Genomic DNA, 22,153 nt, shown 5'->3' with positions numbered 1-22,153 from the left:
CCCTACTGACTCTTGCTTCCTGACATTCTGGAGGTAAACTAGGCCATCCCGCAACTGAGCACAGCATAACTTTCCTCTTTTTTTTGTCAAATCACCTTTTACTCAGCATGGAGCTAGTCACTGACTCATCTGAGAACACTCTCTACTCCTCCTCTACCTGAGCCACTGTAAGCTGCCTTCTCCTATCAGTCAAAAGATAAATTTGCATGTAAATATTGAGTTTTCTATAAAAAGGAACAGGTCATTCATATGCTTAAATGTTAAGATGATGATTGCGCACTTCTCTGACTTGCAACTTGGTAGCAGTAATGATTACTTGTTTAATGAGAGCTGGATACAAAAACTAGAGGGAATTTATAATCTCCTTTTCTTCAACTGTGAACCACAGCAGATGGTTTCAGTCTATGCAGATTAAGAGCACAGTAACACATTTTGTATTTCCATAATAAACAAGAATAACTTAACACCAATTACAGTTAAATTGTGCAAAATAGGAAAGACAGCTTTCCAAGCAGTGAACATCTACTGATTTGAGCAGATTTTGAGATAATAAATATTACATTTGGCAGTTTAGAATCATCCACACCATAAATGGAAGAGAAACTGTGAGAGAGAAGAATACATCTGCCAAAACTGGGATTTGGTTCTCCTTTCCTTTACATCACTCTTCCAGTGAGGTCTTTACAGTAATTTCCAATATAGCTTTTTTATTTTGGAACTGGTTTGGTCACTTTAACAGTTCCCCTGAGTTGCCCTCTCTTACATCCTATGTTGTCTCCAGGAGGTTAAATCAAAGCATAAACAGGAGAGGACAGATGGGGAAGTGCAAGAAAATGACACATCAGTACCCATCAGTGTGTCTGCTATCAGTTCCAGCAGTCTTAAGTGTTGTCATCAGAGCAAAGAAGAACTTTAACAAGGAATTTAAAGGTTGTATTAGATATTCATACACATATTAGATATCCATGAATTTCTTCCTAGTGGGCAGCACAGGGCAAACATGAAACAATTGGGCAATGCTTATTGTAACAGATTTTCCACAAACCCACCCAAACCAGACCTGCACAAGAGCCTGCTCAGGAAATCCCATGCACTTGGTTTTTGTTCATGACTCGCCATTGTGCAGCCCAGGTGGCTGAATTGATGCCAAACATGAGCTGGCAATTCAAAGTTGGGTGATCTCTTGTCCACTGCACAAGGACAGTGTCCAGGATGGAGAGGGAATTGTCTGGATGACAGCACTGCAGCAGAGACAGGCATTTCTGCTGAATTAGTGCCAAGGCAGGTCCTTGCTTATCTTTGAGGAGTGATTGACAGCAAGCATTGTACAGATTGAACCATGGATTTAGTTAGGAAGGGTCCAGAATGCAAAATGATACCTGGTATCTTTCCTGGTCCCATAGTTCATGATGTCACCCACTTTCTGACACAAAATAGATATTGTACAATTGAATCAGAATAATTACAGGGGTTAAATAGAAGAAACTGTTCCAAATGCAGCTTGTCTTGAAAGAAAAAGCAATCCTTTGGAGAATAAAGGAAAGTCAGAACTTTCCCATATTTTGTGGCCAAAATTAGGGAAAGTGTATGCAGCAAAATTCTGAAGGGCTGTGAATGGGGAAAGATTGAAATCACTAGGACATTTGTCCAGAAGGGAGAAAAGAATGTGAGAGTGACAGAAATACATAACAGACTTAGAAGTCAGCAAAGCACAAGGGCAGAAGCTGTATTAAAGTGGGATTTTTTTGATGAAACCCCAGATAGGAATTGTATGCTGAGAGATGTAAAGAGAAAGGATGATAAAGCACTAAACAGGAAAGGCAGGGGAGTTTTTAAGATTTTGAGATAGGAGGGGTTAAATCATGCCTGGATCTATGGAGAAGACAACCCAAAGGAGAGTGACTAGAAGGACTGACGATGATCAAAGACAGTGTGATGAGTGGGAAACAGAAACTAAAAGAAAGGATAAAATGAAGTTCTTAGGAACATGGTCAGAAGACAAATGGAAAATTACAAGTCTCACTGTCTATCCTGGCAGGAATAGCACTCTGCAGACAAGTAAGGGCATATGTGGTTTTGGGTGGTCTGGAACTCTCCTCTGTCTCTCAGGCTCTGCAGCATGAGCATGTATCACTGTGTCAGCTTTCATGAGAAAGCTGGGCCCAGGCTCTGGCAGTCACACTGTTGGCACCCAGGCTGGGTGCTGGGTCCCAGAAAGGTGTGAGTGTGTAGGGAACACAGCTGTGGGAGGCTCTCATAGTGCAAGCAGGATCTGTGCACCAGGATGCTCCTGTCAGCTTGGCTGCGATTTGTTTCACCACAGGTATCAGAAGTGTGGAACAGCTGGATTCTAACAAATCACTGAGGTATCAAATCAGCCCATCTGTTCCCAACACACTTAATTACTCTTTGGATATAGGACAAACTTAATTCCTGTGTTTGTAATTATTATCCTTAGAGCTGTGAAGGTAGCTGTGAGTAGGAATGCATGTTTTGGTTTACATCAGGTAAAATAGATTCCTTCCCTGAGGATCCACTTTGATGCAAGGGAAAGGCAGATCTGACCTGGTGATAGCCAGAGCTATGCCAAAAGAAGCATAAAGTCCTGCCAGGACCATCCAAGGTGAACAGATCAAATATTAAAGAACAGATGAAAAACAGCTTCTGGTCATCTAGGATGGTGTCTATGTAATCACTCAGGAGAAAAAAGTTACTATAATACAGCATAATTATTATAATAGACAGGATTTCAGACAAGGAAGGCAGAAACTTACTGTGCCCTAGGATACCTGACAGAACGAGCAGCATTTTTTTTTAGACAAGATACTAATGCATTAGAAAGTCAGTGCCCTAGAAGTCTTACAAGGCAAAGTAAAACCAGCCCTTTAAACTGCATAATAATAACAACTGCATAATAATAATCTGACCAGAAGTCAAATTCATTCCTGGTAGAATTTTGCTGCCTTTAGGGGCAAAAGGAAGATGTCATCTCCTTTCATGCACACATTCATTGTGTTGCATTTTTTTGTTACTATTTTTTGTAACCTCAACCCCAAGAGGTGTAATGCATTTTAATTTCTCTTTAAGTAGGTCACTGGTTTTCCTTTTCTGCACTGTCCTCTTTCTAAAACAACTTGTAGTCTAAATCTTTCTTTATTCTTTTTAAAATAGGGAGGGGGGGCGGGGAAAAAGAAACAGAAATTTCAAATCTATTTTGGCAATTCTACTGAATTTGACTTTAACCTCACCCACTCAATACCCACCAGGCTGTTCTCAAGTTCTTGCTTTTCCATCTGCTAGTCCTACATGGAGAAGGATTTGGGGAAGAAGGCATCCCAGAAAGATAATTCTGCATACTGCAGAAAAGAGGAAACTTGTTCTTAAAGACCATGACAAAGCAATGCAACCTAAATAATACTAAAGCTGTCACCATTCTGGTCATGCAGGTAAAAAGACAGTGTGTTACTGACCATCAGGAGTTTAAAAGAAAACTGCCTAAAACTCCATCCAATTATGGGCTTCCCATATTTGTCTCCACTGAAAATTACAGTTAACTCTTCTCCCATCTCCCAGATACCTTTCAGAACTTGCTAATACAATAACTCACAAAACATCAAAACAATCATTTACCCAGCATGGGGTGGGGAGAGACCTCAGAGAGGGATTGACAAGAATTCGAGTACATGCAGGGAGTAGCTGTCTACACGAGGGTTCATCTGGACTGCTTGCCTGAGAGGTGGAGAGAGACTGCCTCAGTAAATTCTGAGTGTGGGTTGCTACAGGCTGTAACCTCACTGGCTGCATTAGGTCAGCACCCTGAAGCCCAGATTACAAATCCAGGGCCATGCCACAGGGATTATTGTGCTGCTTGGAGCCTGTGAAAGCAACATTCAGACTCCTATCTCTGCCAACACAAGATATGAGGTTCACAGGCACTGTGGGAGGAAGATATAAATAATAAATGAGCTATATAATGACAGCTAGCTGTACCTAATTATAGTTCTAGTTGCCCTTTTGAATAAAGAAAGTTCAAAGCTGCTGCAAAAAGAGGCTGATACCTTTTCTGAATGGTGTTTGAACTTCAAGATTATTAACATGAAAAAGTGAGGAGATGCCAATGGAAGCCACACCAGCCTGTCATAGCCTTGTTGAAGAAAGAAGCAATGTCTCTAACACCAGTTTATTTACACATCAAAACATTCTTCATCTTAAATTAATATTTAGCCTGAATACAGAAGCAATGCAAGAATTAAAATTAAATTGTGTACATTATCTGGAAGATGTTCTTCCTTACAGTTGTTGCTGATTTGGGAGATTAATTTAGGAAAGTAGCTCTGCAGGCTCTGTAGAAAGGGAGCACAGGGGTCAGATAACTCCGGAAAGTGTGCAGGTCCCTAGCCTGGGCATTTAAGTATCTAATGCTAAGTGTGTAAATGCATTTACATCCTCATTCCTCTCTGTTCATTCAGAAGAATTTGTTCCTAGTGCCCTTCCTATGCTGCAAATCAAGGATTATGAATGTCTGATCACTATGAACGGAATTTCTCTCAGATTAGGAGAAAAACAGAACCCATGGAATGGGATGCCCATAGAATTGGTAGGCATCTGTTCTTTTCCAGCTCTTGGTGACTTCTTGTAGCTTATTGGGAGTCAGTACACATATTCCTCACATTTTTCTATCTGTAAAAAAAAATTCAATAATTCCTAATCACATTCAAAAAGAAATCTTCATCTTTTGGTAACAAAGTTTTAATTACATACTATGATTATTTTGTTCCAGCACAACTATCTATCGACATATTAAGTTATCATTACATATTTCTAAATAATCTGAGTAGTATCTTAAATTAGGATTATTTTTAAACTTTAAGTGCATTTACACTTTCATACATGATATGAAATGTACTTTTGCATAAAAGTTAAATTTACATTGCTACAGCATATTGAAACAACTGCATTTGTAGAAAACCCAAATATAGTATCAAAGGACTCGTAAAAGTGTACAATGCCTTTGGGCAAATAGCTATCAAAAGTAATTGTGGGTTGTTTTTATTCCATGTTCTCTGTGCCTTCTCATTTTCTTTTCAGTCTCTGTTCTCTTGTAGTTATTTCTCTAAATAAAAATGTTCTGTGGAAGTGGTTCCATGTGCAATCTCTCCACTACCCATACAGGCATCTTTTGTTGGAAAAAGCTCTTCTGTGATGCTAATAAATATCCATTTTAATTTTTACTGTTCTTGGGTGAGTATGTTAAGCAAGCAGGCACTTTGCCTTTACTTTGCTTACAAAAATGGGTCTCCGTTCATATTTTACACTAATTTTTCTCTTAGTACATAACATTTTTTGATTAACTAAAGCTAACCTATCAAAAGGATAACAACATTTATTAATCTGAAACACTCCAGGGTATACAGGTTGGTTTTCTGTACAGCACTGCAACATGAAGATTGCAACTGAAAATGTTTTGTTTTCCAATGTTTTATGGTCTTAATTATTTAATATGACCTCTTGTGTTTGTCCCCTGTGTTTTTTACACTTCCTAAAATAGATCTCTGTACTGGTTAAATACAAACATACTAAAGTATTAAAAAAAATTTTTTTTGAAAGACCAGAGGCTATCTTAATAGCCTTTATCTTTTCTCTTTACATAGATGACACCAGAGCTATTTAAAGGTATTTTAATGGGATAAAAAGCCTCTGATACCATCTAATAGATTTTTAGGTTCTCTCCAGACGACTTGCTTTCAAAATAATCTCTTCTAATGGCTTGCCAACATTCACAGTCCCTACACTGCAAATTACATACTATTTATATTACTTAATGTTAGAGCATGTATTTGTGGATGCCCCATCCTGGAGGTGTTCCAGGCCAGGTTGAATGGGGCTCTGAGCAACCTGGCCTAGTGAAAGGTGTTTCTACCCATTGAAGGGGGATTAGAACTAGATAATCTTTGCTATAATTTGATAATCTGTGCTATAATTCTATGATTATAAAATAATAAAAATCTAACATTTTCATGTATGATTTGTTATATTACTTGTACTGCTGTGGCTGAAATGTGACTTTTGAATGTCAGAAAATATACAGTGAATGCCTGTACATGTGTACATGAATAATGGGTTAAAGATTAATGAAAGCTGATTTGTTTATTTTTGTATTTCAAAATGGAGAGTAATGTAACAGCCATTAAATATCCCTACTATTATTTACATTTAAGTCAAAAGCCTGAAAGTAATTATTGGGCATAATGCATACTAATAAAGAAATCAAATGGCACAGAAATTAATTATTTGATTGCAAGTGAAAAAATGAGGTTTATGAACAAGTAAACAGTGAAAACAAATCAATTAAATACCAAATACTGTAGCAGTACTTAAATTAAAAATGCTGCTAGTACCTGTCAGCATTGAGGAAATGATGAATAAGCAGCAGGAACACAACCCCTGACTACAGTGAACCCAAATGTGAAGGGCAGTAATCTAATCAGAGCTAGTACCACATCCTGCCTGATCCCCAGTGCAAATGAAAAGCATTCTGTTAAAAGGACATAAATTACACTAACAGTTCCCAAGTATATCTGTGCACATATGGTCATATCCCTGTAGGTACACATAAAATTATCTGAAGGAGCAATAAATATCCTAAAATGTCCCAATACATGCAATGTTTCATGTTTTGGGTTTTCCCTAGAGCTATCTGTATGATGTACTGTGGCACTTGTCTCCTCATACACCAGATTTCTTTTCAGGAAACCTTTCTTTGTTCAGGTGCACTTACAGAGGCATTGCCACCATGGCTCTCGCTGACGTGGCCTTTTGTCCCAACAAGTGCCCTGATGGATCATTTTGTCAGTAAAAATTCGTGCCATAATCATGAAATCTTTTTAATACAATTCAGTTTGCTGTAGCATAGCTAATCCTGCCTTTTTGAAAGTTTATACGAAACAAAAGAGGGTCTCTCAACATAAGTAAGCAGTTGAAAAAGAAAGTTAGCGCTTTGGATGAAGGAAAACATTGTAAGGGAAGCTGAATTTTTGTTCTCCTGTGTACTTATTAAAAGTGTTTCTCACAGCGTCAGCTTTCAAATCATCAAAGTTTTAGTAAAAAAATAAAATACGCATGGATAGATTTTCAGTGTGAAATTAATGAAATTAATAAGGCTGTCTCACTGAAAGCCAGGGTAGATGTGAGGGTGGGGACTGCAGGGGAAATTCCTCCTCAGAGAGAAGGATGATATGGTAAGAGATGTTGGAACATCAGGTGATGTTTGCCAACCTGGAATGCTGAGTACTCATCGGAATAAAAGACTTCCTTCTTGGCTGCTATTCGAAAAATGTGCATTTATTTGACAATGAAAAGGGTACATTTTTGCTCCTCATCACAAGACCTGAATGATCAAGGCTCTGCACAAGGATGGACCTATGAACCATGTTCCTAAGGACCAGCTGCACCTAAGGAAGAGCCTGTTACTCACATCCAGCCCAGATAAATTGTGGATGCCCCATTCCCAGCAGTGCTCCAGCCCAGCTGGATGGGGCTCTGAGCAGCCTGGCCTAGTAGAAGATGTCTCTGCCCATGGCAGGGATTGGAACCTGATGATGTTTATGTTCCCTTCCAACACAAACCATTCTGTGATCCTCAGTTCTAGCACTTGTACTGTATGAACTGGATTATGGTGTCATACGATGTGGAAAATGCATATTTTATGATTGGCTTTTTGCAAATATTAAAATTATTATTATATGTTTATGTTAGAAGGTTATGCTGTATTAATTATTTTAAGTAGTGTGTTAAATATAGTTTTAGGTTATAACAATGTTAAAATAGAAACTATGTATGTGGGATATTTTTTTAAGAAAGGACTGAGGTACTCGCACCAGATAGCAGCCACAGGACACCTAAATCTTTCAGAGAAAGAGAATTTATTTATTTTATAAATAAAATGTATTTTTAATAAATAGAATTTATTTTATAATTGCTCCATTATCAGAAGAAACAAACTTCTTCCTTCCTCGCTCAGTCCTGAGACGCCGTCAGGATTAAGAGGAGGAAGTTGACACTGACCAGACAGAATCCTGTGTTTGAATGGAATTTATGCATCATGTATGAGGTGTATGAAAATGCAACAGGCTATTGTTTTTAAGGGTTAATCCTCTGTTAACGTGGGTCCTTTTTTGAGTTTATTTTGCCCAGAAAAGGTACCTGGACCGTCTGTAACTCTTTGTTCTATTGTCTCGTATTGTCCTAAATCCTAATGGTCCAAATTTTTTATTACTCTAATTATATTTCTATTTTTATAAACATTTTATTACTATTAAACTTTTAAAATTTTAAAAGCAAGTGATTGGCATTTTTCACACAAGGATGGACCTGTGAACCACGTTCCTAAGAACCAGCTGCACCTAAGGAAGAGCCTGTTTCTCCCATCTAGCCCAGCTAAGTTGTGGATACCCCATTCCCAGCAGGGCTCCAGCCCAGCTGGATGGGGCTCTGAGCAGCCTGGCCTAGTGGGAGCTGTCCCTGCCCATGGCAGGAGTTGGAACCAGAAGATGTTTAAGTTCCCTTCCAACACAAACCACTCTGTGATTCGGTGATCCTCGGTTCCAACATTTGTACTGTATTACCTGGATTATGGGGCCATACGAGAACGCTTATCAGAAGCCAAAAATACAATGAATGCTTATTGTTTTTCCTAAAGGAGGACAAAACATAGGTGCGAGCAGCCCTAACAAGAAGCGGGTAGGAAGGTGGGAAACACAGGGCTGAAAAAACCCCTCACTAGCTTCCTGCCATTTTCCGCTGTTTGTTTCCAAGGAATCTGTTCTCTCCACGCCGGTGCGTGCCACAGAGGCTGAAATTCCCGCGGGCACCCCAAGGCACCGCTGATGCCGGGTCCCCTGTCGGGCCGGGATCCCCGCGGGCCAGGACAGCCCCGCTCCCACAGCGGGCACGCGCGCTGCCGGCGCGCCCCGGCGCATGCGCGCTGCGGGTCTCCTTGGCGCGGCTCGGCGGAGGGCGAGCCCGGGCCTCAAGGAGAGGGATCGGGACGAGGAGGAGCAGCCGGAGCGGGGATCGGGGATCGGCGCTGCCGCCATGCTCCTGTGCGCTGCTCTGCGCGCCGCGGCCGCACGCTCGGTAAGGGCTCCCCGCCACCGCCGGCCGGGAGCGGGAGAGGCCGCGGGACAGCGGGGAGGCCGCGGCGGGGCGTGGGGCCCGGGGGTGGGGCCGTGCCTGCAATCCCAGTCTATGGACCGCGGACCCGCAGTGCCGGCTCTTCCGCAAAGACGGCCTGGTCAGCTCAGTGCTTCTGGCAGCGGCTCTCCAGGTGCACCCGCCGTGTAATGTCACGGGATGGCTGCAGCCTTTCCCTGTCATATGACCTGTCCCATCCCTGGGAGCGGTCGGGGCCAGGGTGGATGGGACTCTGAGCCGCCTGCTCCAGTGGAAGGTGTCCCCGCCCATGGAACGACATGATCTTTAGGTCCCTTCCACCTTGAAGCATTCTGTGGTTTTACTTTAAGAAAGCTCAGAATTACTCAGGAATCAAACAGTAAAATACACGTAATTTAATATAAAATTGATTTTTAATAGAATAAATACTTGTGGTAAAATTATCAAATCTTACTAATAACGGCCAGAATCTAGAAATCTTGATCTGTTCTGGCATGTTAGAGAGTACAGACAATAGTTGAACAGAACTTGCTTATGGGTCTGTGTTCTGTTCACTCTTCAGGTCTGTGTTTACATTTGCCCTCCTGTGCCAGTTCTCAGCATTTGGTTCGATTAAGCTGAAGAAACATGCAAATGCTTACTGGAGAAGAACTTCAGTAGCAAATGCTTACTGGAGAAGAATGTCAGTGGCAGTGGTGGTTTCTGCAAACTTTATAACAGATAGCATGTAAAGTCAGAAATTGGGAAATTCTTCATGAAATGTTGGATGGGAACTTGTGTTCAAGGTGCTTAAATTAAGCAGTAGCAGAGTTAAAACCTTTAATTTCTACATTGTTTCAACTGGTCAAGGTGGGAGTTGAGAGATTTGCTCTCCTAATAGTACAGGAGAGCCCTTAATAATCTCTTCTTGACTTACTGTAAATTGTTAGTGATGGCAGTAGAATTAGTGGCTTCCAGTTGGAATGGCAATCAGACTGGTTGTGGAAGCAGCCACTGGCAGTATGTGCATTACTAATCCTGTACTTTGCTTGTAGGCAAGGCAGATCCGATACTTGCACGGAACAGCAGAGCGCAATGCCACTGGAGCCTTATTTGTGGTAAATAATCTGCTTTACTCTAAGGGGGATGGGTCAGAAGAGTTTGGCATGTGCTTCTTCAAATCTGCCTAAAAGCTTCTGATGGGCAGAACTTTGCTGTAGAAACCTACTGGCATTTACAAAGAGGGTTTTTGTCTATAGAGCCTTCTATTAGAGTTGTAGTGGAGTTTTATTTTAGGCTTTGTTTTAGTTTTTGTCTCTTGTGTTTCTTGCCTTTTATAGTGAAAATGCTTCATAATTTGTATGTGATTGCAGATGAGACTTTGCTTAAACTTTATTTCATTATAAACCAGTTCTTGTTTCCTTTATTTATTTTAGTTGAGTTTGTAATTGAATCTCATTAAACTTTTTGCAGGTGCAGTTTCTTGCTTTCTGAAATTTGCTGCAGAATTACCCGTGGGCTCAGGTCCTAGCTGTGTTTACAGGAGTTGAAAAGTACAGTTCTTGTTCCTGTTGTGTGTGATACAGCAGGTCGTAAAATGAGTTGTAATTGAGGCCATTAAGCACTGTCACAAAAGGCATAAACAGTAGTAGTAATTGAAAAAACTAAAAAGCCCTTGAATTTAAGTGTGTCAAGCAGCTGTGTTGTCTGTCTACCTCTGAAGAGAACCTGAAGCATCTCAAGAGAATATGTATTTTGTGCCATTCTTCTTCATTCAGAGCTTTAGCTGGTCTGCAGTTTAACAGCTGAATAATTTGGCATTTTCCCAACACTTGGTGAAAATCAGCCCTTTACTGGAGAGTTGACCACTGTTGAAAACAGGTGCTTGGGATTTTTGGACACGTTGTTGTTGTTGTTATTTCCTTTCTGCAGCTGTCTCTACAGCTTTAATCATAAAATGAAGTTAATAGGATCTCAGTATATGCTTTGTGTACTTTTCCAGAAATCTGAGCCGGAATTGGCGTTTTACAGAGTGAGAGCTGGTGTTCAAGGAATAGAGGAAATGCTGTAGTCTGGCAATTTAGGAAACTTCAAGTGTAGTTGGAGGTTGGTGAAGACAGGCAAAAGACGTCTTTGGCACCCTAATGGCTTTTATGTCTGACATATGAAGCTAGATAGCTTTGTAAATTCAAGATTTCTGTAATTGTTTAAATTATTTGCTGCAGGGAGGCGCCTGATAACAGAGGAAGGCAAGTAGAAAATCTGTGTGCTTTGCAGATGTTTATTTAATAGCATCATTGATGACTTATTCCACAGCAGAATTTTTGCTAAAGGAGCATAAGAACTTGGTTTTTCCTTGTTTTTTTCTCAGTTGTTTTCTAATAAGGTAATATTTGTTCTTCTCTGAAGTAAAAGGTGATGGGAAGAAGACAGATGGATGTCACTATATGTGTGTGTAATTGTTTGCCCTAACTAAATTCCAGATGGTACTTAAAGTGGGAGATTTTAAGGGAAACTTGTCCTGCTGGTTTGAGACAAAGGCATTCTTTTCATCAACACCAGGTGTTCATATACTATCAGAAAATTGGACTCCCCCTGGATTTCTGTAGAGGAAAAAAAATTTTTAAGGTCTTTTTTTTAATTACAAGCAGAAGAAGTGTCAAAAGTTTGTTTAAAAACTGCTTGTGCAGGACTCATGGGAGTAACTCAGACCTGTTGTGGTGGTCCCCTTAGTATATCAGTTTACACACAAATGTCATGGGTTTGTTTTACAAAGCTTATTGCTGCTACTTCTTGCACTTTTCATCTGTACATGAGGAAGGTAAATGCATGCAGTGTATTTGTGTTGTAACAGCAGAGGACAGGCTAGCAAGGGACCTGGTTATCACAAAATCAAGTATTAAAAGGCATTTCTGATTGGCTTGTCCATGCTTCCCTTTGCAAACATGTTACATGTTAACAGACACACACAGAAATCAGTAACTGAGAACTTCTGCTGAAGTGCCCTGGCATTCTGAAACACCCAGAAAGAGCCTTTCTCTCAGTCATTAAACTGAGTGCTATCACAGGCAGCTACATCACACTTCCAGTGAGAGGATATCAAATACAAAATTAGATGGATTGTTTGCCCATAGGAATGTAAGAGTGATGCTCCAAATCTCTGCAATCTGATGCCTATGGAATTCCATAGACATTTATTATGATTACCTTTCATTATTGAAACATGCATTCTCTATACTTGACTTTTACCTGATTTTACCCTTATCAGCTAAAATTTAGCTCTGCAGCTTTATTGTTTTCAATACACAGACTGAGTTTCTTTAACAAATCAACAGCCCTTGATGTGGGCTTTGTCATAGGGCTGCACATGGGGTTCAGTACAAAAGGTTGAAGAATTGCTGTATTCAAGTTTTAGTTACTTGTGAAGTTGGTCAGTGAGATACTTGTGTTTGAGACCACTTCTACCATTCTTTAAGTAAGAGGAGTTTATATTTTGAGTTCTGTTGGAGTAGTGAATGTAGAGTACTTTCCCCTTAAAGGAGAAGTAATACATGTTTTTTCAGTGCTGATTTGATATGGATTCTGAGCAGGTTGTTGCCCTAAACGTTGCCCCTGCAGACCCCCCAGTTTTCTGATTTTGGTTTACAGTGCTTTGGACTGGTGTTTACCGTAGGGCATAGGTCAAGTTTCAGGCCAATGTTTTTGCAGTATACATGGAAACTAAATTATTCTAACTATTCTGTTGTAATTCTTCAGTGCTCTTTAATAATTTTCTGTGTCAGGAAAGACAGATGGATCACTGGGAAAGAAGAAAGCATAATAATAAAAGGGCCCAGGTCGGTACAGCAAAAGGAATATGAGGTGGCCATTCAGCAGCCTTGGTGGCTTCCATGGGAGCCACTGGCATTTGTGGCTTGGGTAGCCTTTGCAATGAAGGTGTTCCTACTTAAATAGGCTCTGTTCTGCAATAGGAATGTATGTACGAATGGAGTGAAAACTTCACGTGAGACTGGGAAATTGGGGAGCATGAGAAGAGACTTGGAAAAAGGCTTGCATGGGGGAGAGTGGAAAGAGAAGAGAGCCAGGCTCATTTCAGTGGTGCCAGGTGACAAGACCAGAGGCAATGGCCTCAGAGAACATCAGGAAACACTTTTTCACTATGAGAGTGACAGGCACTGGCACAGGTTGCCCAGAAAGCTTGTGGAGTCTCCATTATTGGATAGATTCAGAAGAAGCCATCTGGACACAGTCCTGAGCAAGCAGCTCTGGGTGCTCCTGCTTCAGTAGGGGAGTTTGACCCACATGACTTCCAGAGATGCCTTCCAACTTGAACCACTCTGTAATTTAAAATAACACTCTTTCCAATACTGTGTTCTTATTTCTCATCTTGCTCTCTAGAGTCTGTATCCTAAAAAAACGTGGAAATGCACCCATGTCATTTAGGAGCATGTCAGTGTCTGCAAGTCTCAGATAAATGGCACATTGTCAGACAAATGTAAGACTAGAGAACATAAAAATTCCTAACTGCTCTGGAGTCCTAGAACTGTGTAAGCTCTTGATGAAAACTATCAAACTTTCCATGGCCTAGCATTAGATGAAGCCCTTTCAGGAAAAGGGAGAATACAAAAGGTGACATGTTTTATTTATTGCTCGCCTCTGCTATAGCCTTTACAATATATTGTGAAACCTTGCTAGAGCTACACCTGTATTTTCCAATATAAACTCTTTATTATTCCTTTTCACATGCAGGGCATTTAAGGATATCAGTTTAGAGATGATACACTGAAAAGAACAGCTGCTCCAGACAAAGAGAATTTTTAATACATCAAATACATTTATTTGCAAAAGCAATTGAGATGAAGTACAGTTGCTAACTATCAAATAGCTACAGAAGGCAAAATAATAGCAAAATAGGCATGCAGATTTGAGAAGGAAAAGCTAAGTTATGGAAATACTTACCATGAATTGTGGAATTGATCTGTGCAGCTAAGACATGGAAAGGTCTGTAAGGGAAAAAATAATAAAAGTTGTCCAGTATTTCCAAGCAGTCTTCTCTCCATCAGCCTCTTTTTGAGAGATTTTTAAACTCTTTTTCTACCAATAAAATTGATAGAAGACACTCACCAAGACTAAATATGAGTCTGGAAGAGTCAGTCTGAAATAATGGGAATCGTGTTCCTATTATGTTGTAAACCACACAATAAGCAAGAAATTAACACTAAATAAAATATTAGTGTGTTCAAAGGGCATCATTCATCTTTCTGTAATTCCTGTTCTTATAGGAAAGTCATCCTTGGTGAAGTATTTATCCACAGTAGTTTTATATTGGATTTGAAACTGTGCTGAGAGCACAATACTTTCAAACTGATGGGGGCAGTCATATTGTCTGCTTTGGGATATAGACAGGATAAGCAAAGGCAATCCCTGGACAGATCAACAGATGTAGTTGAAGTATTTGCCCTTGCAATATTTCCATATTAAAATTGCTAAATCTGAGAATAGCTGTGGACCACACATGTTCTAAGTTCTTCACTGATGATACAAACTTCACTTTAGTGTGCAGATGTCTTGGCAATGCTGAGGTTTTCATTAAATCCTTTGCTGCTTTGTAAGGAGTGGAGTGTGGCAACTGCAAAATCACCCTCGGTTACTGGAGGAAATTATGCAAGTGGAAATCAGTGGAGGGGGCTACTTTGTTCTAAATACACTTCTAAAGATTTTATTATTGGCTAGTTGTGGACTACTTCTAACATCAAGCCTCAAGTATAGCTTGTATTTTCCCACAAACTTTCCCTTTGATTTTAAATTTTCTCAATTTGAAAACCATATGAAGTTTGGAATTAAACTTAACTATAGGTGTTTAAAAGAAACCAAAATGAGCTGCTTAGAGACAGCTAAAAATTCTGTGCAGGAACATTTTCTGGTGGATAAGTATTTTCATCAGAACTAAGATTTTACTACAGCAAAATGTTACTTTTTTCAAGACCTCCTTAAAAATAACTTATTAGAATAATTAGAAAAATAACTAATTAGACTATTATATTTCTTATTTTGGAAATACTAATTTAGAATTCTGCTTCTCACATTTTGATTTGGAATTGTATGTAAAATGAAAATGTTGAAATCCATTACAAATCAAAACAGTATATTAACATGGATTAATAATGTGTTTGAATGTGTAGATGTTTTAATTCTGCAACAAACTTCTTGATGAATTGTGCAGCTTTTTTTAAATTAATGTTTCATGGTAAAGGGAAAAATGAACTGTTGTTTTTGTCTCTTGTTTATTAAGGTATTAACCAGAGTGCTCTTACTCTGCCTATTGTAAATTTGAACATAATTATCAAACTGTATTAACAGTATTAAAAATATGTATTCTGATAACAACACCATACATTCTCTCAATATATAATTTCATGTATTTCTCAGTAAATAATTTCTTTAATAGGAAGTAATGGGAATAGGTAATGATTTTCACGAGTGATGAAATAATTATCAATATTTTTGATAACTTTCCCAAATATATTTCATCACTTTAGTACTACATTTTTATGTGGAATACATAGTTTTTATTCAAGTAGCTTAACTGTAACTGTGTAATGAAAAGGTATTTTACAACAGTAAATATGTCCTGAATATTTTTCTAACAACCCATTTTTACTTGTTTTTCTTCTTTTCTTGAAGCATAGAGACAGTCCTGAAAACAATCCAGATACTCCATTTGAGTTCACACCTGATAACCTAAAGGTATGCAGACAAAAAAAAAAGATCAATACACAGACTTTGTCTTTAGAGCAGTACTGATTGTTTTCCTTCTTTGCCTTTAACCAGCGAATAGAAGCGATCATAAACAACTACCCAGAGGGACACAAGTCTGCAGCTGTCATGGCAGTACTGGATTTGGCCCAAAGACAGCATGGATGGCTGCCCATATCGGCTATGAACAGGGTATTTAGTACTTGATTATCTTTCAAGCATAATTTTATTGCTTTCTTTCAATATCTTACTAGAATATTAACGATTAATGAAAGCTTACTAACATGGGAATTTACATGTGGCACAGAATTGGGAGAATTCCCTCTGAGACTACATTTTTAAAGATAAAAGGGAAAACTAATGCAGAAAAACTCAGGACTCTGTTTATATAATATTAGCCCATTGCTAAAAACTACAGGCAGAACAAATAAAAAATTAGGTAAAATCTATTCAGATAGGCTCTTCTCCCAGAGTGATCGTAGAATTAGGAACAGAGACTTGATTTTGTTCACTGCTGAATGTGGGGGAAGAAGAAAAAGGTAATGTCAGGGGAGCATTCTTCCTCCCAGATTAATGGCATTTCATCCATTGCCTGGATTATACTTAGTCTCTAAATCTGTAAGGACTCTGCAGAGCAATGTTAGTGTAGTTGATGTAAGGAGTGTTGAGTAACACCTCACAGCAAGTGCCCAGAAGACTTGTCAGGTTAATTATTAAAATGGTTTCAAAATAACCAGGCAAACAACTACACTGCTCCAAAGTGAGAGGCTGCATGACAGTAACCAAACACCAAGAAACAAAAAAATCTGGTTTATATTCGTATGGATAAATCTGTTGTACTTTGTGTTACCATCTGGCATACTATTAATTTTACAGTTTAAAGTTTTAAATTCAGTTTAAGGTGGGGATTGTGAGCATTAGAGGAATGACTGAAGGAGGTGAATGAGCTTTTAAAGAAAGGCAACTTACAGTTGTCTGCTAGTTTCTACAGCATAACATAAAGCCTCAAAGCTCCATTAATGCTGGCAGTGTATATTAGTTTTTTTCAGTTTCAGGTTGCTATTATGTTTAAAATGATCTTAAGGCTTTTAAGTGAACAGATATTTTCCATGATTTGTTATTTGCCTGCTAGAGAAACTGGAACATAAACCAGTTACACTATTGAAACCAGAGCCAGTTCTCAACTTGAGCAGTTTGCCAGGGTTCCATCTTAATGAGATCAGGGATACTTGCACTAGAGCTGGCTCCATGGAGATCATGCTCCAATCCTTACTTATTAGCTGGGACAGGAATCTGCAGATGTAGCCTGGTGTGTCACAGAACCTGAGGGAGACCTACTCTGAATTAGATAAGCACAGTACCAGCTTAAAGGTATTCCTTACCAAAAGGCTTCCATGGATTAGTGTGAGCAGGCTCGTACAGGTTGGTTCATTCACACAGCCCAAGTGCAGTGTGAGCTGGAGCTGACTCCTTGCATCTCCTTGTGTCTCACGAGAGATCCTGGAGGGGAGCTGACTCAAGCTCCTCACTGTGCTGATCCACAGCTTAGTCAAGTTTGTGCTCAAGCAGGGTGATGCCACTCAGAGAACTCAGGTGTCCGGTCTTGGCGCTTGGAATAAAATACATTTGTGCTTTGATACCCACCCCCACCCCCCTACTTACCTGTTACTGCAAACAGGACAGGTGACTTCACTGAAATGGTTTGCTTAATGCCTTTACTGCTGCCCTCTGAGAATTCACTGTAGCATGTTTTGCCTGTCACAGGTGGCTGAAGTTTTAGAAATGCCTCCCATGAGAGTCTATGAAGTAGCAACCTTCTACACCATGTACAATCGCAAACCTGTTGGGAAATACCACATCCAGGTCTGCACCACCACGCCGTGCATGCTGCGAGACTCTGACAGCATTTTAGAGGCCATTAAGAAGAAACTTGGTATGACACAAGTTTGTAATTTACTTCTTATATTTTTTTACCTTTGTTTAATGGTACTGAAGTAAAATTCTTCATATAGTGGAAGAAAAAAACTGGCCTTGTTGAGCTTCATAAGGTTTACATGGGCCCACCTCTGCCCTGTCAAGGTCCCTTTGGATGATAACATGATGTTAACATAATTTTTGAGTTCTCCATGGGAGAAGTCAATTGAGAATGGTGCATCATGGGTTGTAAGGAATACTCAGGGGTTTGTGTATGGGTTGGGGTTTTTTCCTCCTTTTGGGTGGTTATGGGGAGAAGAGAGGGTAAGATTAGCAACTGACAACTCTTCCCCTTCTATGAAAAGCTGTGTTAACTTTTTCTAAGAACCGGTGATAAGACCTGCAGAACAGCTGCCAATCATCTGTAATTGCATATACTCTGTTGTCTGAAAAAGGCATATTTAGATGAAATATCTTGTTACTGCATAGCTTAATTTCAAGTGAAACTCTCAGCTTGAGAAATCAAAGCAGTAAGGATGATTCTGTAGTCTCTACTGAGACAGGCCTTACTTATACCTTTGATTATTTCCATCCCATTACTAGTTAATGGACGAAAACTGCTTTTCAGTATTCTTCCTTCCATGGAGTATTTTGTAGAGATCAGATTCTGAGATGTTACGTGGACTAACTCACATATTGGGGAAGGTCTGTATCTCTAGCAGTAGATCAGTAACATGCCATGGATGCTAAGTATGTGTACAGTTTGGTAAATCATCTTTTGTGTATAACTTGAAAGTTGTTTATGAATTTGTAGCTAACAGTGTTTGGATGTTGGTTAACTTGGGAATATTCAACACTGTATATTAATGCATTTCCTATCAGCACACAAAAGCTGTGTGTCCCTGTCCCTATTTTTCCATTTTATTGTACTGATTACTAAAAATGTTCTTGAGTGGATCTGTTGTGTTTCTTGGAATTGTCATTTCATGGTTATTTTTCAGTGATTCATACCTGTAAACAAGGTCTCAAAAATGTATCTGAAAATTGACTTAATGGTTCATTAGAAACTTCTATTTAATGGAAACATTTTTGACTATTTAAGGGCGCTTAACTTTGCAAATGCCTTTAAGGCCCAACGACAAGTAATGCAATGTCTATGGAGTACTTAGATTCATGCTTTATTACTCGTTCATAATCACTACTAAACCTAATTAATGTATTGGTTTAGGTATTAAAGTTGGGGAAACAACATCTGATAAGCTCTTCACGCTGACAGAAGTGGAATGTTTAGGTGCTTGTGTAAACGCACCAATGGTACAAATAAATGACAATTACTATGTAAGTACTGCATCCCCTTTTAAAAGATTAAACTTCTTTGCTGGCTTACCTGTATTTTCCAGTTGTTCCAGATTGTGATGTTGTGGTCAGTTTTCAATTCCTATTGACACGAAGTACTCATTTCCTGCAGCATCTTTTAGTTTCTTGGCCTCTTGCTAGAACACTTCATTTGTATCAGATCTATCAGTGTATTTTTCATTTCAGTTACTGTCTTGATTATACAAGAGGAGTGATGCATTTTTGTGATTGTGGTCTGTTGTAAATCTGGAATTTTGAAATAGGTATTTGATAAGCTTTTGAAAGCATTTTAAAGCAGTCTGTTGCAAACTATGCACTAATTTAAGAAGTGATGTCTTGAACTGTACTCAAAATCTTTTTCTTGCAGCCGGCACCATTCTGCATGACACGCATTATGTGTCATGGCATGTGTGCAGTGGGTAGGCAGAGATCCAGCTCCCTAATATGAGGAAGCTGAAAACACAAACATTGTTTAACATAATTTCTGCAACTACACGCAAAATAAAGTGTCAACATTAAAATGACAGTAGACTTTTCAATTTTCCTGCAGGAAAATTATTTAAGCCACTATGTGTGTTAATGGATAGGATCAAAATTACCTCTGCTAGGGTCACACTGATCTGATAAATTTGAAGTGCTGCATTTAGCATAACTGGTGACTCTCAGTTTTGTCAGTAATCATTTTTTTTTTTTAACAGGAGGATTTGACACCCAAAGATATTGAAGACATAATTGATGAGCTGAAGCTTTGCAAAGTTCCCAAACCAGGCCCAAGGTTAGCTATATTTATTACAAGCTATAATATATAATTGCCTGTGTTTATAAATTATATACATGATATTGGTCATCTACATGAAGGTGACTCTTCTGAGAAACTAAATTACTTTTCTAGTGATTTGAGTTCACAGCCTACAGCTAAAAAGCATTAATTAATTTGCTGAACAGAAGTGCATGTATTCAAAGCCAAAACAAACTGGAAAGAACTGAGAATTTGCATGTTCTTGGTGACTGACCAGAGGAGCATGGAATGTGAAAACATGAATTCTGATTTGTCTTAGTCCTTAACAGGTGAATGATGTCACCTGTTGGAATTTTTGCCTAGATCATTTAAACCAACAAATTCCTGTTGGTTGGCTGGTTGTGTTGGTTTTTTCTGATTTGACAAAAACCAAAGATTTTAAGTTAGTGAGAAAGGTGTTACTGCTGAACTTTTCTTATCTGTTATTTCCCACTGTTCTTTGTTAGCCCACCTACATTTGTGTCAATGGGGAAATTAATTTGATTTTGGTGTTACTTATTCCTATTGTTTCTATAAAGATGTTTTGAGTACGAGAACAATAATCTTAAAACAGTTACAGTTTCAAAAAAACACAGGGTAGCATCCACCTATAACGAAACTGATTGATAAAATGTGATGCTGCCTGGCCAACTATAAATGAATATAAAAGACAACAAGTGGTCCTGGCTTGCATTTCAGTTATGAATTTTTTTGTCACTACTTGGATTTGGAAACCTTTCCCTTTAACAGCTACATCACACTTTTTCTGAAGGTTGAATGGGAAGGACAAACCAAAAAATAGTGGCTTCAGCCACGTCAGATTTTTGACTGTCTTCTACCAAATGATTAAACAGAATCTGAGTTTTTATCAATACCAGCAATGAATAAACTGCTTTCATTTTTCAGGAGTGGACGTTTTTCTTGTGAGCCAGCTGGTGGCCTTACTTCCCTGACTGAACCACCCAAAGGACCAGGTTTTGGAGTTCGAGATGATCTCTAAGGATTTTTGTAATATAAGATGAACTGTCTGAAAAGAATAAAGTATCTTCAATCCCAGTAAAATTATGTACATTCTAATATTTTGCTTTTAAAAATTAACAGCAATTAGACTATCTGACTTACTGTGGTTTTAACTACAGCACAGTTTAATCACAATTCCAGATTATAAGAAAAGTGTTCTGTAGACTTTGTAAGGTGACTCTTTGAGCATGTCCACTTATGGTCAACAAGAGATGAAAAGTTGCATCTTTTGATCTGTCATTGAAAATTTCAGCTTTTTCTAAAGCTCTTTGAAGAAGCAACAAAACTAAATTTCAAATCTGGCAAAGGCACAAGGAACCAAAAAGAAAGGAGATCTGACAAAACTTCATCAAGTTACTTTTATTGGCAATTTATTATCAAACAAACACACACAAACAAGAAAGGTTATCTGAGACGTGTTGTATAAAAAATCATAGGTTCAGTTAGAAGTGGTTTCTTAAGCTTAATGCTTCTTAATATCATTCTGTAATCAGGAAAAATGTAAAGCCCCAAAGAGCAGCAGTATTCTACTAAAAGAATTAATAGCAACAGACACCAACTAACTTCCTTTGCAAGTTTATTTAGTACAGACAACGTATGGAGTTGGGAGAAGACAGAATACATGAGAACAGTTCAACGTGTGCTTAAGGGTAATAATATCTGACACTGGATCTTTGATTCACAGATCCTTCTTTGACCTTATTACTGTGCACCATCTACTTGCAAGAACTAATCTGTGTGAAATTGAGGAATTTCTTTCAATATAAAAAAGCTGAAGATAATTTTTTAAGAAATTGACTGCATACTGATACTTCATACCTATGCTTCTAAAACTGGGCATATGCTTTAGCTATACAGACATACATTTCCATGTAAATTAGGAAGTGCGGACACATCAATCACCTGAGACAGGCACAGTGTGTCTGTCTTGTCTCAAATCTGCCATGGAACTTATATTTGTAAATTGATGAGAGAGATGAAGCTTAACTGTATCATTTATAATTTTGTTCTACATTATATTTAGTTTGTTTTGATAGTCTAATTAATAGTACTTCACCAAACTATTCTCCCTCTTCAGAGTTAAATGGTGTTTTTACAGATTACCAGCATAATGGCTATGTCATGTAGTCTATTCATGCACCACCATTTCAGCATGCTCTGCAAAGTTCCTTCACATGC

General features: G+C 38.7%; 1 protein-coding gene across 1 annotated transcript; it reads left to right on the top strand.

The window, feature by feature from the left end:
• Positions 1-8,976: 8,976 nt before the first annotated feature.
• Positions 8,977-21,016, top strand: NDUFV2 (NADH:ubiquinone oxidoreductase core subunit V2). Its single transcript, XM_059471438.1, has 8 exons — positions 8,977-9,135; positions 10,206-10,268; positions 15,835-15,897; positions 15,982-16,098; positions 17,671-17,839; positions 19,049-19,158; positions 19,875-19,951; positions 20,861-21,016. Exons 1-8 carry the CDS (start codon positions 8,977-8,979, stop codon positions 20,952-20,954), a joined length of 852 nt encoding a protein of 283 aa, XP_059327421.1. The 3' UTR covers positions 20,955-21,016.
• Positions 21,017-22,153: the final 1,137 nt, after the last annotated feature.

Source organism: Ammospiza nelsoni, chromosome 1 (genome assembly GCF_027579445.1).
Source record: "Ammospiza nelsoni isolate bAmmNel1 chromosome 1, bAmmNel1.pri, whole genome shotgun sequence".
NCBI classification, from domain to species: domain Eukaryota; kingdom Metazoa; phylum Chordata; class Aves; order Passeriformes; family Passerellidae; genus Ammospiza; species Ammospiza nelsoni.
Note: the sequence above shows the minus strand (reverse complement) of the source record. Positions and strands in the feature narration are given on the sequence as shown.

What these genes read in the sequence shown, in the direction of transcription:
- NDUFV2 (XM_059471438.1), top strand. Translation starts at nt 8,977, where the DNA reads ATGCGCGCTGCGGGTCTCCTTGGCGCGGCTCGGCGGAGGGCGAGCCCG. An exon ending in CCACTGGAGCCTTATTTGTG is followed by an intron (nt 10,269 to 15,834) that starts GTAAATAATCTG and finishes CTTTTCTTGAAG; the next exon opens with CATAGAGACAGTCCTGAAAA. An exon ending in AAATAAATGACAATTACTAT is followed by an intron (nt 19,159 to 19,874) that starts GTAAGTACTGCA and finishes TTTTTTTAACAG; the next exon opens with GAGGATTTGACACCCAAAGA.